General features: G+C 49.6%; 1 protein-coding gene across 1 annotated transcript in view; it reads right to left on the minus strand.

Annotated features, from left to right (window-relative positions):
* Positions 1-18,944, minus strand: part of ABCG1 (ATP binding cassette subfamily G member 1) — a 114,172-nt gene that overhangs the window by 34,798 nt on the left and 60,430 nt on the right. Inside the window, exons 3-6 of the mRNA XM_075334951.1 lie at positions 9,738-9,855; positions 9,190-9,322; positions 5,700-5,750; positions 3,558-3,703 (exon numbers count right to left, since the gene is read on the minus strand). Of these exons, the coding sequence (XP_075191066.1) occupies positions 3,558-3,703; positions 5,700-5,750; positions 9,190-9,322; positions 9,738-9,855 (448 nt within the window). The remainder of the gene's footprint in view (positions 1-3,557; positions 3,704-5,699; positions 5,751-9,189; positions 9,323-9,737; positions 9,856-18,944) is intronic.

The following is an 18,944-nucleotide window of genomic DNA, read 5'->3' on the forward strand; positions in this document are numbered from 1 at the left end:
GGGCCGGATGACTGGAGGAAGGGCCGGGTGACTGGAGGATGGGCCGGGTGATGGAGGAAGGGCCGGATGACTGGAGGAAGGGCCGGATGACTGGAGGAAGGGCCGGGTGACTGGAGGAAGGGCCGGATGACTGGAGGAAGGGCCGGGTGATGGAGGAAGGGCCGGATGATGGAGGAAGGGCCGGATGACTGGAGGAAGGGCCGGGTGACTGGAGGATGGGCCGGGTGATGGAGGAAGGGCCGGATGACTGGAGGAAGGGCCGGGTGACTGGAGGATGGGCCGGGTGACTGGAGGAAGAGCTGGGTGACTGGAGGATGGGCCGGGTGACTGGAGGAAGAGCTGGGTGACTGGAGGATGGGCTGGATGACTGGAGGAAGGGCCGGATGACTGGAGGAAGGGCCGGGTGATGGAGGAAGGGCCGGATGACTGGAGGAAGGGCCGGGTGACTGGAGGATGGGCCGGGTGACTGGAGGAAGGGCCGGATGACTGGAGGAAGGGCCGGATGACTGGAGGAAGGGCCGGGTGACTGGAGGAAGGGCCGGATGACTGGAGGAAGGGCCGGGTGACTGGAGGAAGGGCCGGGTGATGGAGGAAGGGCCGGATGACTGGAGGAAGGGCTGGGTGACTGGAGGATGGGCCGGGTGATGGAGGAAGGGCCGGATGACTGGAGGAAGGGCCGGGTGACTGGAGGATGGGCCGGGTGACTGGAGGAAGGGCCGGGTGACTGGAGGAAGGGCCGGGTGACTGGAGGAAGGGCCGGGTGACTGGAGAAAGAGCCGAGTGACTGGAGGATGGGCCGGGTGACTGGAGGATGGGCCGGGTGACTGGAAAATGGGCCTGGTGACTGGAGGATGGGCCGGGTGACTGGAGGATGGTCCGGGTGACTGGAGGAAGGGCCGGGTGACTGAAGGATGGTCCGGGTGACTGGAGGATGGTCCGGGTGACTGGAGAATACGCCGGGTGACTGGAGGATGCGCCGGGTGACTGGAGGAAGGGCCGGGTGACTGGAGGAAGGGCCGGGTGACTGGAGGAAGAGCCGGGTGACTGGAGGAAGGGCCGGGTGACTCGAGGATGGTCCGGGTGACTGGAGAATACGCCGGGTGACTGGAGGAAGAGCCGGGTGACTGGAGGAAGGGCCAGGTGACTGGAGGAAGGGCCAGGTGACTGGAGGAAGGGCAGGGTGACTGGAGGATGGAAGGGCCGGGTGACTGGAGGAAGGGAGAGGTGACTGGAGGAAGGGCAGGGTGACTGGAGGATGGACTGGATGACTGGAGGAAGGGCAGGGTGACTGGAGGATGGGCCGGGTGACTGGAGAATGCGCCGGGTGACTGGAGGATGCGCCGGGTGACTGGAGGAAGGGCCGGGTGACTGGAGGAAGGGCCGGGTGACTGGAGGAAGAGCCGGGTGACTGGAGGAAGGGCCGGGTAACTCGAGGATGGTCCGGGTGACTGGAGAATACGCCGGGTGACTGGAGGAAGAGCCGGGTGACTGGAGGAAGAGCCGGGTGACTGGAGGAAGGGCCAGGTGACTGGAGGAAGGGCCAGGTGACTGGAGGAAGGGCAGGGTGACTGGAGAATGGACTGGATGAGTGGAGGAAGGGCCGGGTGACTGGAGGAAGGGAGAGGTGACTGGAGGAAGGGCAGGGTGACTGGAGGATGGACTGGATGACTGGAGGAAGGGCAGGGTGACTGGAGGATGGGCCGGGTGACTGGAGAAGGCGCCGGGTGACTGGAGGATGGGCCGGGTGACTGGAGGAAGAGCCGAGTGACTGGAGGAAGGGCAGAGTGACTGGAGGATGGACTGGGCGACTGGAGGAAGGGCCGGGTGACTGGAGGAAGGGCCGGGTGACTGGAGGATGCGCCGGGTCACTGGAGGAAGGGCCGGGTGACTGGAGGAAGGGCCGGGTGACTGGAGGATGGGTCGGGTGACTGGAGGATGGGTCGGGTGACTGGGAGATGTTCCTGGTGATTGGAGGTTGAGCTGGGTGACTGGAGGATGGGCCGGGTGACTGGAGGAAAGGAAGGGTGACTGGGGGATGCGCCAAGTGACTAGAGGATGCGCTGGGTGACTGGAGGATGCTCCGGGTGACTTGAGGATGCTCTGGGTGACTGGAGGATGGGTCGGGTGACTGGAGGATGGGCCTGGTGACTGGAGGAAGAGCCGGGTGACTGAAAGGAAGGGCCGGGTGACTGGAGGAAGGGCCGGGTAACTGGAGGATGGGCCGGGTGACTGGAAGATGGGCCGGGTGACTAGAGGATGGGCCGGGTGACTCGAGGATGGGCCGGGTGACTGGAGGATGGGCCGAGTGATTGGAGGAAGGGCAGAGTGACTGGAGGATGGACTGGATGACTGGAGGATGGGTCGGGTGACTGGAGGATGGGTCGGGTGACTGGAAGATGTTCCTGGTGATTGGAGGTTGGGCTGGGTGACTGGAGGATGTGCCGGGTGACTGGAGGAAAGGAAGGGTGACTGGGGGATGTGCCAAGTGACTAGAGGATGCGCCGGGTGACTGGAGGATGCTCCGGGTGACTTGAGGATGCTCCGAGTGACTGGAGGATGGGCCGGGTGACAAGAGGATGTGCCGGGTGACTGGAGGATGCTCCGGATGACTGGAGGATGGGCCGGGTTACTGGAGGATGGGCCGGGTGACTGGAGGATGGGCAGGGCGACTGGAGGATGGGTCGGGTGACTGGAGGATGGGCCGGGTGACTGGAGGATGGGCCGGGTGACTGGAGGATAGGCCGGGTGACTGGAGGATGGGCCGGGTGACTGGAGGATGGGCCGGGTGACTGGAGGATGGGCCTGGTGACTGGAGGATGGGCCGGGTGAATGGAGGATGCACCGGGTGACTGGAGGATGCGCTAGGTGACTGGGGGATGCATCGGGTGACTGGAAGATGCGCTGGGTGACTAGAGGATGGGCTGGATGACTGGAGGATGGGCCAGGTGACTGGAGGATGAGCCAGGTGACTAGAGGAAGGGCCGGGTGACTGGAGCATGAACCATTGATGACCTAACGTATAAAAATGCATAAGATGCCTTCCTAATCCTCCTCCCATCTCATGCTGTTTAATTTAATTGATATCTGCAGCTGCATCCCCCTCCTCTCCCTACCTGCTTTTCCAAAATACTAAGAAAAGTCACAAATTATATGTCGTGCATCATAATTTGGGTCTTTTTTTTGCAGACTAAAATTGCATTAAGATGCTAAAACAAAATCTGCCTTGTAGTGTTTTATGCAAAATAATTCTGAATATTAGGTGCAATTTAACCTGTTTGAGCCTGGTTTAGTACGGCTGGCAGGAAAAGATGAATTGGAGAATTATAGGCGTTGTCCAGGATTAAAAAAACATGGCTGCTTTCTTTCAGAAACAGCGCCACCCTTAACCATAGGTTGTGAATGGTATTGCAGCTCAGCCGTATTTTCTTAAATGGGGCTGGGTTACAATATTAGGCACAACCCACGGTCAGAAGCAGCCATGCTTTATAATGTTAAACCACCCCTTTAAGGAGACCACTTTGCAAGTATACATAAGTGAGTTTGATAGAGGCGCCTACCTGGTGGGTTCATCAAAGAACATCACCGGGGGATTGTTCACTAGCTCTAGAGCAATTGCCAAACGTTTTCTTTGCCCCCCGGAGAGGCAGCCGGTCCTGGTGTCCGCACACGGCAGCAATCCCAGTGCCGTCAGGATCTCTTTTACCTGAAATAAAAGTTTACAATCATCTTTAGCCATCACGGCTCTGTTTTCCTGATATAGCGCTCCAGATCTACATCATAGACATGGATTTAGAAAAAGTAAAATTTTTAATACCTCGAACCACCACTAGAGGGAGCTCACTGAACACTTTGTCTACATTATAGAGCTATTGTGCTCCCTCTAGTGGTGGCTGGAGAAAAAATGTTCATAATCTATTATTGCAAGGAATTAGTTGAAGGAAAACCAAATTGGTAATAAATTAAAGTGGTGTTAGACTTAAAAATGACGTAAAGAAAATGTGTTGCAAAGAACATTGGAGAGCTCTAGATTCTGACATATTCTCAATAATTATCACCTAATATCTCATTTTCTCTATGGATGACGCTCCTCTGTCAGTAAGAGGGTGCCAGTAATTATAATAACACTGTAATTCAAAAATTATATGTATGAACCAGGAAGATCAGGATGATCAGGTCTCCAGGCTCCTACTCTTGTATTTGTGTAATAGATAGAAACCATTAATCAAAAGTGATGGCGTATTCCAGTCATATACCACAATGTTATAATATAGGAATAATCTTGTAATATAACAATGAATAGAAAACCTCAAATATTCGAAAGGGAGAACCATTAGCAATTGTCAATTTCCGGGTGTTATCACACCCCTGTATAGAGGCCACACGTCCCCATGCACTTTTACTCGCCTCTCTAGTCAAAGAAATATCCTAGAATCACTAGAGTTCCTCCCGAAGGATTGAGGAGGTTTACAAGACACAGTATGATACCCCCACATCTCCCCACGCAGTATTATTCCCCCACATCCTCCGTCAGAAAGAATGATGCCCTCACAGTCCACCTCAAAAACAATGATGCTCCTACAGTACCCCCACATAGTATAATGTCCCCACAGTTCCCCCATACAGTGCTATACCTCCAAAGTCCCCCAAACACAGTATGATGCCCCCACATCCCCCCTCAGAAAGATCACAGTCCCCCTCAGAAACAATGATGCTCCCACAGTACACCCACAAAGTATAATTCTCCAACACAGTATAATACCCCACAGTCTCTGAAACACAGTATGATGCCCCCACAGTGCCCCCAACAGTTTAACTCCCCCACATCCTCCCTCAGAAAGAATGATGAGCTCACAGTCCCCGTCACAAACAATGATGCTCCCATAGTACCCCCACACAGTATAATACCTCCAAACACCCCAAACACAGTATGATGCCCCCACAGTTCTCCCACACAGTATAATTCCCCGATATCCCCTCCAGTAAGAATGATGCCCTCACAGTCTCCTAACAAATAATGATGCTCCCACAGTACTCCCACATTGTATAATTCCCCCACACAGTATAATACCTCCAAAGTCCCCTTAACACAGTATGATGCTCTCACAGTGCCCCATACAGTATGATTCGTCCACATCCCCCCTCAGAAACAATGATGTCCTCACAGTCATTTTACAGAGAATGATGTCCCACAGTACCCCCACATAGTATAATTCCACCACAGTTCCCCCACACAGTATAATACCCCCAAAGTCCCCCAAACACAGTATGATGCCCCCACAGTGCCCCCACACAGTATTATTCCCCCCCATCCTCCCTCAGAAAGAATGATAAGCTCACAGTCCACCTCACAAACACTGATGCTCCCACAGTACCCCCACATTGTATAATGTCCCCACAGTTCGCGCACACAGTAAAATACCTCCAAAATCCTCCAAACACAGTATGATGCCCCCACAGCCCACAGTATCATGCCCCTTGATTCCCCATAGATCACCAAACACGGCATGATCCCTGGTCCTGTATTACTGATCTGGTCTCTGCTGCTAATCTAGGTATTGCCTGAAGGTCTATCCTGGGGTAATGGCTCTTCCTAGCGTCAGGTCTCATTTCACTCTGGGAATCACCTCTGGCCATTTTGGGAGAGTTCTCTAGTATGACCTAAGTGGGATATTTACAATCCGCTGTGTACTGTAACTTACCATTTCACGGCGTCCCTCGTCTTTCTCTTGTAGCTTCAGGTGAGCAGATACCTACAATAAAAGTCATGTATTAGTGACACACGGAAAGATTGTGCATGTCGGCCTCATCCTCCGAGCCATATCATGCAATATAATACAGATGAGCAGGGAGGATACAACACATAATATAGTAAGAGTATAATAACAGTAATATAAGGCACAAGATAATAATACATAAAGGAGAATATCTTATGGCCACATGCCCCTTAGGCCCACATAGTCTGGTTCTACAGATATTGTCCTATTTAGGGACATTCACCTAATGGAGGGGGACCTTAATGACGGTATTATGGTTCCCATAGCAGGACCCCTGAAAATAAGTTAGGTGCATAGTGATAATGGTTTCTTAAAAGTGGACATTCTCTATGGTCAACCTTCACCCACAAGACTAATCCACTAGAGCAGAGCTGGGTAAAGTGTGGCCCACGGGGTTTTCCACCAGGACAAACCAAAGGCCGGACCTCATGCTGTGCTCTTAGGCCCATGTGTGGGGACATCATGCTGTGCCATAAGGGCCATGTTTAGATACATGATGCTGTGCCCTAAGGGCCATGTGTAAGGACATTATGCTGTGCCCTAAGGGCCATGGGTAGGGACTTCATGCTGTGCCCTAAGGTACATGTGTGGGGACATCATGCTGTGCTCTAACGGGCATGTGTGCGGACATATAACTGTGTGAGGGAGGGGGGGAGTATGTGTTGGCATACTGTGTAAGGGATATCATACTGCGTATGAATTTCCAGTGTGGGGGACATTATACTGTTGCATGGAGATTAAGTGTGTGGGGCTTTGTGGGGACATTCTACTGTGTTGGAGGCTTTATGGGGACATGGGTTTTGTGAGGACTTTATACTATGAGGGGGCATTTTTGGGACATTAAACTATGTCGGGGCTGTGTGAGAATATAATACTATGTGAGGGGGCTGTGTAGGGACATCATACTGTGTAGAAGGCTTTATGTGTACATACTGTGTAGAGGGCTGTGTGAAGATGTCATACTATATGGGGGGCTCTGTGGGAACATCATACTGTGTGGGGACATCATACTGTGTAAGGGGGATTGTGGAGACATCATACTGTGTAAGGGGGATTGTGGGGATATCATACTGTGTAAGGGAGTATTGTGGGGATATCATACTGTGTATGGGGGCTTGTGGGGATATAATACTGTTAGGGGGGCTGTGTGAGGATAAACTCTTTAGGGGGGCTGTGTGGAGATATCATACTGTGTAGGGGGGCTGTGTGGGGATATCAAACTGTTTGAGGGGCTGTGTGGGGATATAATGTTTAGGGGGGCTGTGTGAGGATATCGTATTGTGTAAGGTGGCTGTGTGGGGGCATCATACTGTGTGTGGGGGCTGTGGGGGCATCATACTGTGTGTGGGGACTGTGGGGACATCATACTCTGTGTGGGGAGTGTGGGGACATCATACTGTGTGTGGGGACTGTGGGGGCATCATACTGTGTGCGGGGACTATGGGGGCATCATACTGTGTGAGGGGACTTTGGGGGGCATCATAATATGTGGGGAACTGTGGGAGCATCATACTGTGTGTGGGGACTGTAGGGGCATCATACTGTGTGCGGGGACTATGGGGCATCATACTGTGTGCGGGGACTGTGGGGGCATCATACTGTGTGTGGGGACTGTAGGGGCATCATGGTGTGAGCGGGGACTGTGGGGGCGTCATACTGTATGTGGGGACTGTAGGGGCATCATACTGTGAGCGGGCACTGTGGGGGAATCATACTGTGTGCGCAGACTGTGGGGGCATCATACTGTGTGCGGGGACTGTGGGGGCATCATACTGTGTGTGGGGACTATGGGGGCATCATACTGTGTGAGGGGACTTTGGGGGGCATCATAATATGTGGGGAACTGTGGGAGCATCATACTGTGTGTGGGGACTGTAGGGGCATCATACTGTGTGCGGGGACTATGGGGCATCATACTGTGTGCGGGGACTGTGGGGGCATCATCCTGTGTGTGGGGACTGTAGGGGCATCATGGTGTGAGCGGGGACTGTGGGGGCGTCATACTGTATGTGGGGACTGTAGGGGCATCATACTGTGAGCGGGCACTGTGGGGGAATCATACTGTGTGCGCAGACTGTGGGGGCATCATACTGTGTGCGGGGACTGTGGGGGCATCATACTGTGTGTGGGGACTGTGCAGGCATCATACTGTGTGTGGGGACTGTGGGGGCATCATACTGTGTTTGGGGACTGTGGAGGTATCATACTGTGTGCGGGAACTGTGGGGGCATCATACTGTGTGTGGGGACTGTGGAGGCATCATACTGTGTGCGGGGGACTGTGGGGGCATCATACTATGTGCGGGAACTGTGGGGGCATCATACTGTGTATGGGGACTATGGGGGCATCATACTATGTGCGGGGACTGTGGGGGCATCATACTGTGTGTGGGGACTGTGGAAGCATCATACTGTGTGAGGGTACTGTGGGGACCTCATACTGTGTGTGTGGGGACTGTGGGGGCATCATACTGTGTGAGGGGACTGTGGGGGCGTTATACTGTGTGAGGGGACTGTGGGGGCATCATACTGTGTGTGGGGACTGTGGGGGCATCATACTGTGTGCGGGGACTGTGGGGGCATCATACTGTGTGTGGGGACTGTGGGGGCATCATACTATGTGCAGGGACTGTGGGGGAATCATACTGTGTGTGGGGACTGTGGGGGCATCATACTATGTGCGGGGACTGTGGGGGCATCATACTGTGTATGGGGACTATGGGGGCATCATACTGTGTGTGGGGACTGTGGAAGCATCATATCGTGTGTGGGGACTTTGGGGGCATCATACTGTGTATGGGGACTGTGGGGGCATCATACTGTGTGCGGGGACTGTGGGGGCATCATACTGTGTGAGGGGACTGTGGGGACCTCATACTGTGTGTGTGGGGACTGTGGGGGCATCATACTGTGTGTGGGGACTGTGGGGGCATCATATTGTGTGTGGGGACTGTGGGGGCGTTATACTGTGTGGGGACTGTGGGGGCATCATATTGTGTGTGGGGACTGTGGGGACATCATATCGTGTGTGGGGACTGTGGGGGCATCATACTGTGTGTGGGGACTGTGGGGGCGTTATACTGTGTGTGGGGACTGTGGGGGCATCATATTGTGTGTGGGGACTGTGGGGGCATCATACTGTGTGTGGGGACTGTGGGGGCATCATATTGTGTGTGGGGACTGTGGGGGCATCATACTGTGTGTGGGGACTATGGAGGCACAATAATAATAATGAGCAGAATTAAGTGTGACTGGTTGGTGCGGCCTCCACAGCAGTTACGGTCTTTGATGTGGCCCCTTGGGAAAATTATTTGCCAATCCTTGCTCTAGATAATTCTGGAGAATTTGGCTCCTTTAATTGCTGTTAAATATAAGGGGAAAGAGAAGTAGAAGATGAGGGTCACAAGGCGTCTTACCATCATGGCCTCCTGTACCGTTAGATGGGGCAGCAACATGTCGTCCTGCATGATGTAACAGGACACCTTCCGGAAGGTCCTCAGGTCACGAGGCTGCCCATTGATGAGAATCTCGCCCTTCATGCCGGTCTCTCTGGAAAACAGCAGAAATGACCACATCAATGACATCCCTAACACTGCATGTTGGGACTTGAAGGTGCAATACCAGGCACAGCCTGTAGGCATGTGTGGCGCTGTTTCTAAAACAGACCTCATTGCTGGATTACATTTTCCTCTTATACTTTAGTTCCTATACTTTCCCCACAGGGGTTTACTTTCCCCACAGCGCCTTCAGAGGTGAAATAAAGAATTACACAGCCTCCATTGAAATCCACGGGTTACTTTTATATTGCACAGACATGTTTTTCCCTCTAAATGGCTTGTATTTTATAGCTACGCTCCATACAGCTCACAGGTGAAGACCCCTAATAAGTGACCCCCATATATTACATAGTCACCTGTATCATATACGTTATTATACATAATTCATGACGTTTCTCAGGACTGACCTGTATCCTGCTAGGATATTCATCAGCGTAGACTTTCCAGCTCCCGATGGGCCCATTATTGCTACAAGTTCTCCGCAACCGAATTTCCCAGAAATTCCTTTTAGCAAAGTTTTATAACCTGAGGATAAAAGAAAATACAAATCAGGAAAAATGTCCTGATGAAGCAGACAGAAGGCGAAACCTTGGTAATGTGTGGTCATATCTATATTATTATATAGTACTGCTGTAAGAACACTATGGGCCCGATGTATCTGTAGCGCCTCACTGCCCCGGCCGGGTTGCTTCCTCCCGCGCTGCCCTGCAGTCGTCCATGTGTTCTCATGCTTCCCCCTCCTCCTGAGGCCTGTGCATGCAGCTCAGGTCTCCTGGGAGTGTACTTGGGGCACGCGAGAGCACACTGGCCCTCCTTTTAAAGGGCTGGAGTGCTATTTCCAGGAAATGCCTGATAGGCACTATGTATTTAAGGCACCCTCCCATTAGGGCAGGTGCCTGCGCAATGTCCTTAGTTACTTTGGCTACCAGTTTGCTAGTTAGTTATCAGGTCCTGTTTATCCCTGTGTCAGTCACCTGTACCTTCCTTCCTATACCTATCTGTCCCTGCTGTGCCCACCACATCTGTCCATACCCACCTGCCTGTCTACCCCAGCCATGCCGCCTGTACCTACCTGCACCTGTGTCTGTATCTGAGTCCGTCACTTGTCCTGGGGGCCGGCTGCCACAGTCCAGATTACTGCCCTGGGAGTGGTACCTGGCGTCTGCCTTGTGGTAGGACCTTAGTTAAGCCCCTCACCCTAAAGGGTAAGCCTGGGTCCATTACCCAGACTCACACCCTCTATAGCGGCCGTGAGCGTTACAGTATCATTTGCAGTTTTTTCAAAGTCCCTTTTCTGTTTTGTCCCTTTTCTGTTTTGTCCCTTTTCTGTTTCGTCCCTTTTCTGTTTTGTCCCTTTTCTGTTTTGTCCCTTTTCTGTTTTATCTTGACGTATTTGTTGACATATTTGGCACCAAATTCTTCACATTTTTAAATTTAAAAAACCTGTTTTAATACCCTGTATTGGGAAAATGAGGTAACAAGGGGGAGTCCTCAGTTTAGGATCCTTATATTTTGCCTCTCTGGAGGACCCATCCTGCCCACAAACTATTGTTGTGAATTTACACTGTGTAATACCTTTTTTGGCCTGTGGGGGTGCTACAAGGAAATTTGATAGTTCCATGTTTAACACTTATATGAAAATCAGTGGACTCTCCGGGTAATGCACAGATGGGGTATGAGAAATATTCTTTCTGCCTATATATTACTCTGGGTAGTAGATGTTGATTCTGAATTAAGAATGATCCTTAAAGGGATATTCCCATCTCCAAGATCCTGTCCCAATATGTAGTAGGTGCAATAATAATATTAGCAAATACCTCCAATTAGAAATGTAGTATAGTTCTCCTGATTATCCATGTCGCTTACCTCATGTGCAGGGCATTGCATGATCTTAGGGGTATAGATGGTTATGATCACTATCAACTAACTACAGAAATATAGTATTGTTCTCCTGATTAGCCATGTCTTTTACCTCATGTGCAGGGCATTGCAGGACCTTAGGGATATCCATGGTTATGACCACTAACAACTAACTAAAGAAATGTAGTATATTTCTCCTGATTCACTCTGTCACTTACCTCATGTGCAGGGCATTGCAGCAGCTTAGATATCCATGGTTATGAATACTAACAACTAACTAAAGAAATGTAATATAGTTCTCATAAAATCACTATGTCACTTACTTCATGTGCAGGTTATGCAGGACCATGGTTATAACCACTAACAACTAACTAAAGAAAGGTTGTATAGTTCTCCTGATTCACTATGTTACTTACCTCTTGTGCAGGGCATTGCAGGACCTTAGGTATCCATGGTTATAACCACTAACAATTAACTAAAGAAAGGTAGTATAGATCTGATTCACTATGCCACTTACTTCATGTGCAGGGCATTGCAGGACCTTAGGTATCCATGGTTATAACCACTAACAACTAACTAAAGAAAGGTAGTATAGTTTTCCTGAGTCACTATATTGCTTACTTCAAGTGCAGGTCATTGCAGTAGCTTAGGTATCCATGGTTAGGATTACGTTTCCCTACATGAGTGATCATAACCATGGATACCTAAGCTACTGCAATGCCCTGCACATGAGGAAAGTGACATAGCTAATCAGGAGAACTATACTACATTTGTAATTGGAAGTATTTGCTATTATTATTATTATTATTATTAATATTATTATTATTATTATTATTATTATTATTTTATTCCTACTACATATTGATATAGGATCTTGGAGATGGGAATACCCCTTTAATTAAAGGGTTTTTCTGGTTTAGGAAGCCTGTTTTAATAGAACCTATTACAAGGGAGAACTACAGTTGTTAGTGGTCATAACTATGGATGCCTAAGCTACTGCAATGTCCTGCACATGAGGTAAGCAACATAGCTAATCAGGAGAACTATACTACATTTGTAACTGGAGGTATTTGGTAATATTTTTATGCCTATTACATATTGAGATAGGATCTTGGAGATGGGAATACCCCTTTAATTAAAGGGTTTTTTTGGTTTAGGAAGTCTGTTTTAATGCAACCTATTACAAGGAAGAACTATACTACATTTCTTTAGTTAGTTGCTCGTGGTCGTAAGCATGGATATCTAAGGCCCTGCAATGCCCTGCACATGAGCTAAGCGACATAGTGAGTCAGGAGAACTATACTACATTTCTTTAGTTAATTGTTAGTGGCCATAACCATGGATAGCTAAGGTCCTGTAATGCCCTGCACATGAGCTAGGCGACATAGTGAATCAGGAGAACTATACTACAATTCTTTAGTTAATTGTTAGTGGCCATAACCATGGATAGCCAAGGTCCTGTAATGCCCTGCACATGAGCTAGGCGACATAGTGAATCAGGAGAACTATACTACATTTCTTTAGTTAATTGTTAGTGGCCATAACCATGGATAGCTAAGCTACTGCAATGCCCTGCAGATGAGGTAAGATACTTACCTAATCAGGAGAACTACACTACATTTGTAATTGGAGGTATTTGATATTTTTACACTTATTGCATATGGAGATGGGATCTTGGAGATGGGAATACCCCTTTAATTAAAGGGTTTTTCTGGTTTAGGAAGCCTGTTTTAATACAAGCTATTACAAGGGGGGCTCCTCTGTTCAGGATCCTCATGAGATTTTCCAAGAGCGTCTCCCTCTCTGGAGGACCCATCATGTCCTACATTACACAGACAGTCCACTGTTAGGAATAGACATTGTGTAGTGCTTCGTCTGCCCTGTGGGGGAGCTGCAGAGAAACAGAATACCTACAGTACATGTTTCCCCCTAGATTACAACTGATCACTGGAAGACACTTTGTGATCAGCGTCTTGTCGAAAGGAACCTTCAAAAAAAAAGTAGGGAATTCCCCAAATTCCCCTATTTCTTAAAGGAGCACTGCCTCCCATGTAAGATGCTATGGTGTAAAAGGTGACTCCTTTCTCACGTTAATTAAACATCAGGCCAATAGAAAAGCTGGGATCCAGCGAGCGGCTCCGGTCTGATCGCCAACACTAGATCCATTGTCCCCATCACAGAAAGAGGCAAATTATATGTGCCCCAATAAAACCCAAGCACAGGATTTCCGCAGCGTCGCCGGCTTATGATCCGCCATTGTCCATCCGACCTAATAACACAATAATGAGATAATGTCATGTCCTCTCCGAGGCAATAAATGGTTTGTATTCATCGGGGGGATCTGAGACAGACCCTCAGTGTCCGGGGGCGGAAAAAAGAAAAAACGTAAGAAATCTCCAGTATAATTGATTAATATTATGGTCTCATATACATTATCACTTTCCATATGTCCTATAACGGTATAGGGAGGATAAGAGTGGGGGTCTTCACTCAGGACCCTCTCTATGAGTCAGTGTATCTGAATGGCTGGCACGTAATGCTATATATCTCCTGTAGTGGCCACTATAGGGAAAAGAACCCGCCGGTGACCGAAAAAAAAATCAGCACGATGGTGGCGGACTCCAGAGCAGGACCCTGTGGTAAGTTCTTAGGTCTAGCTACAAAAAAGTATGTGCCCCCTATGCTACTTCCAGGAGCTTGTCTGACCTCCCATCCTACAGCCATAGACATTAACATGGAGTTTGCTCTTCTGCAGATATAACACTCTTCTGAGAGGGATTTCTACAAGATTTTGGAGGCGTCAGTGGGAATTTTTGCAGTGGTGGCAGCTTTACACCGCTCCACCAAACACTCAGCATTGTGCTTGTGATGTACGGCTGCAGCTATTCAGCATTGTGCTTGTGATGTACAGCTGCAGCTATTCAGCATTGTGCTGGTGATGTACGGCTGCAGCTATTCAGCATTGTGCTTGTGATGTACAGCTGCAGCTATTCAGCATTGTGCTGGTGATGTACGGCTGCAGCTATTCAGCATTGTGCTTGTGATGTACGGCTGCAGCTATTCAGCATTGTGCTTGTGATGTACGGCTGCAGCTATTCAGCATTGTGCTTGTGATGTACAGCTGCAGATACTCAGCATTGTGCTGGTGATGTACGGCTGCAGCTACTCAGCATTGTGCTTGTGATGTACGGCTGCACCTACTCAGCATTGTGCTGGTGATGTACGGCTGCAGCTACTCAGCATTGTGCTTGTGATGTATGGCTGCAGCTACTTAGCATTGTGCTTGTAATGTACGGCTGCAGCTACTTGTCACGCTCCCCGGCTCCCCTGCCACGCTCCCCGGCTCCCCTGCCACGCTCCCCGGCTCCTTTGCCAGGCGTCCCCCGCTCCACGGCCTCCATGCTCCCTCACCTGCATCCTCCAGGCAACCCGGTCCCCGGTCCCGGCGCCCATCTGCGATGCTGAGAGCTCCTGCCTCCTGTGCACCGCTCCCTGCTCTGGCTTCTGGCACCCGGGCCTCGCGCATGCGCATTAGGGCACGCGCGCGGTCATTGACCCTCTCTTAAAGGGCCAGCATCCTCCAACAGGATATTGAAGATTCAGGTGCAGGGTATATAGGGGGTTCCTTTCCAAGTGGGCGGGGCCTGTTCTTCGTGTTTGCTAAGCTAGGAGTCAGGTCTCCTTGCGCCATTGTCTCGTACTTACCTATCTCTCTTGTAGAGCCGCTCCTGTCTCGCCAACCGGTCCTGACGGTACCAGAACCCCGAACGGACTGTCCGCCATCTTCTCAGTTCCTACCGTCTCCGATCCCTGGATCCGTGTAGTGACCGACCTCCCCGTTCCGCTTGTTACGGACCCTGCCTGACATCATCTCGGCCTCCGAACCTGCGCTCCGTCACCCGGACTACCTTCAGAGACTCCGTGGTCCCAGGGACTTCTACACCCACTCCTCTGAACGGACTGTCCTGCTATCCGTAGTGCTTCGGCTACCGGGCACCTTGCCCTCGGTGGGGTGCTCAGTCCAGTGGATCCACCTCCTGGGCCTACCCGTCATCCTGGTCCTAACACTACTCAGCATTGTGCTTGTGATGTACGGCTGCAGATACTCAGGATTGTGGTTGTGATGTACGGCTGCAGCTACTCAGCATTGTGCTTGTGATGTATGGCTGCAGCTACTCAGCATTGAGCTTTTGATGTACGGCTGCAGCAACTCAGCATTGTGCTTGCGATGTACAGCTGCTGCGGCGATGAAACCCCCAGCGGGCGCAGTGCTTTTGCTGATGTTATCAGATGAGGTCTGGACTCTGAAGTTATGGGGTCAGCAGAGCCATGGGGACTTTTTTGCCCTCTGCTCTTCAGCAGTCGGCCCCCCACTCTGAAACATTACAGGGTTTTGACTTTGTGACTGAGATGCTGCGGCTCCTTCCACTTGTCAATAATATCACTCACCAGTGATGGGAAGAGATTCAGGTGAAAGAAATGTCATGAACGGACTTGTTAACCCGGTGGCTCCTATTATAGGACTGCGCTGGTATCAGTGAGATCTGCCCCACCGGCTGATCTGTTACATGTTAGTAAAGGCAGGCAGAATGGGTCTGGATGTTATATATGGGGGGCAATGGGGTCGGATGTTTTACATGGGGGGCAATGGGGCCGGATGTTATACATGGGGGGCAATGGGGCCGGATGTTATACATGGGGGGCAATGGGGTCGGATGTTATACATGGGGGGGCAATGGGGCTGGATGTTATACATGGGGGGCAATGAGGCCGGATGTTATACATGGGGGCAATGTGGCTGGATGTTATACATGGGGGCAATGTGGCTGGATGTTATACATGGGGGGGGCAATGAGGCCGGATGTTATACATGGGGGCAATGTGGCTGGATGTTATACATGGGGGGCAATGGGGCCGGATCTTATATATGGGGCAATGGGGCCGGATGTTATACATGGGGGGGGGGCAATGGGGTCAGATGTTATACATGGAGGGGCAATAGGTGCCGGATGTTATAGATGGAGGGGCAATGGGGTCGGATGTTATAGATGGAGGGGCAATGGGGCCGGATGTTATACATGGGGAAAAATGGGACAACAGGTCCGGATGTGGAGCCAGAACTCAACGATTAAGACATGCGGTTCAATTCTTTTCTCCATAACTTGTATATACTGTATATATTTATATTTATAGATGAAATTAACCTTCATATGTGAAGCCCATCTAACCTTCCTAACAACTCTCTATAACAATATGTCACAGTTTTAAAGATCTCTGCTTGCTGTCTTCCAATATAAAGCATTGTTCTTCTTCCTCCTGTGTGCAGCTGCCTGCTTCTGATTGGTCAGCCTCACACAGGGAGAAGAAGGCCACACCCCCCAGTGAAAACTGTCTGATAACACCCACTAAAAAATTAACTCATTAATAGACAAATACTTTTATTGGTAATATCTCTGCAATGGAAAGGCGAAATGAAAAAAAATCAAAAACATTTTGTTATGCCCTCCATCCACAATTACATAATGTGTCCATGAATAATTTGGTAAAAAGGAGGTGTTCTGATTGGTCATAAGTAGACAAGTATAACTCTAAGGACAAAGCACAGACGTCTCCAATCACGGCCTCCCTAAATGTTTCCATTGTGCATTATGTGATCAATAGATCAAGCCTTGGCTGTTACCCCGGGGTCGTGTCCAGTATTGATCGGAGGAGACAATGTAGGTCACTGATCTATCACAGCCCATCCATTAGCCTGGGTGATGGGACACAATACCCCCGGCCCGCAGACCCCGAGGACTGGATACAGCTCGCGTGCTATATCAGGACAAGCAGTACTTACACAATACAGGTTGTGCCATATAAATTGTCACATTGTAAGTGAACCCCTTCCCCAAAGATTTCCCGATCACACGGAACATTTTTCAGGGAGTCTACACTAAAAAACCTGCAAGTGCCAGGAGAGGAGTGAGGCATTATGGGTAAGCGAGGGGAGAAGAGCCCGCGGCGTGTTCAGACCCTGACACTTTTTAATGAGCTCCTTCTTTTTTTTTTCTGTTCTTTTACTTAAAAAAATGTCACTTTCTAACAAATTCTGAAAATCTGTTTCCGGTATGAATGATTAATCCGAGCTACGATTCTGTGCGAAAATGAGCAAATAGCGAAAACAAAACTTTCATTTCAAGGATTTAGACGACCCGTGATAATAACGCTGCCCAAAAATAATTACACTTTTGGGGTTATTTTAAGTCTACTATGAGCATGAATGTTTTTGTTTGGGGGATCCCTTAGTGATCGGCTTTCCATTTGATGAGATCTCAGCTGTAATTAGTCACTTTTCAGGCAGCGCCTCCAGAGGAGAAAATAGGTATTACACCCCACTCATATTTACTTGCCTCAGCCCTTTGTAGCTTTCAACTTCCCCTAGTGGTGGCTGTATAAATCTGTATGTAGTGAGCTCCCTCTAGTGGTGGCTGTATATATCTGTATGTAGTGAGCTCTCTCTAGTGGTGGCTGTATATATCTGTATGTAGTGAGCTCTCTCTAGTGGTGGCTGTATAAATCTGTATGTAGTGAGCTCCCTCTAGTGGTGGCTGTATAAATCTGTATGTAGTGAGCTCCCTCTAGTGGTCGCTGTATATATCTGTATGTAGTGAGCTCCCTCTAGTGGTGGCTGTATATATCTGTATGTAGTGAGCTTCCTCTAGTGGTGGCTGTATATATCTGTATGTAGTGAGCTCCCTCTAGTGGTGGCTGTATATATCTGTATGTAGTGAGCTCCCTCTAGTGGTGGCTGTATAAATCTGTATGTAGTGAGCTCCCTCTAGTGGTGGCTGTATAAATCTGTATGTAGTGAGCTCCCCTTAGTGGTGGCTGTATAGATCTGTATGTAGTGAGCTCCCTCTAGTGGTGGCTGTATATATCTGTATGTAGTGAGCTTCCTCTAGTGGTGGCTGTATAAATCTGTATGTAGTGAGCTCCCTCTAGTAGTTGCTGTATAAATCTGTATGTAGTGAGCTCCCCCTAGTGGTGGCTGTATAGATCTGTATGTAGTGAGCTCCCCCTAGTGGTGGCTGTATAAATCTGTATGTAGTGAGCTCCCTCTAGTGGAGGCTGTATATATCTGTATGTAGTGAGCTCCCTCTAGTGGTGGCTGTATAAATCTGTATGTAGTGAGCTCCTCCTAGTGGTGGCTGTATATATCTGTATGTAGTGAGCTCCCTCTAGTGGTGGCTGTATAGATCTGTATGTAGTGAGCTCCCCCTAGTGGTGGCTGTATATATCTGTATGTAGTGAGCTCCCTCTAGTGGTGGCTGTATAAATCTGTATGTAGTGAGCTCCCCCTAGTGGTGGCTGTATATATCTGTACGTAGTGAGCTCCCTCTAGTGGTGGCTGTATAAATCTGTATGTAGTGAGCTCCCACTAGTAGTTGCTGTATAAATCTGTATGTAGTGAGCTCCCTCTAGTGGTGGCTGTATAAATCTGTATGTAGTGAGCTCCCCCTAGTGGTGGCTATATATATCTGTATGTAGTGAGCTCCCTCCAGTGGTGGCTGTATAAATCTGAATGTAGTGAGCTCCCTCTAGTGGTGGCTGTATAAATCTGAATGTAGTGAGCTCCCTCTAGTGGTGGCTGTATAAATCTGAATGTAGTGAGCTCCCTCTAGTGGTGGCTGTATAAATCTGAATGTAGTGAGCTCCCTCTAGTGGTGGCTGTATAAATCTGAATGTAGTGAGCTCCCTCTAGTAGTGGCTGT

Source organism: Anomaloglossus baeobatrachus, chromosome 2 (assembly GCF_048569485.1).
Source record: "Anomaloglossus baeobatrachus isolate aAnoBae1 chromosome 2, aAnoBae1.hap1, whole genome shotgun sequence".
Classification (NCBI taxonomy): domain Eukaryota; kingdom Metazoa; phylum Chordata; class Amphibia; order Anura; family Aromobatidae; genus Anomaloglossus; species Anomaloglossus baeobatrachus.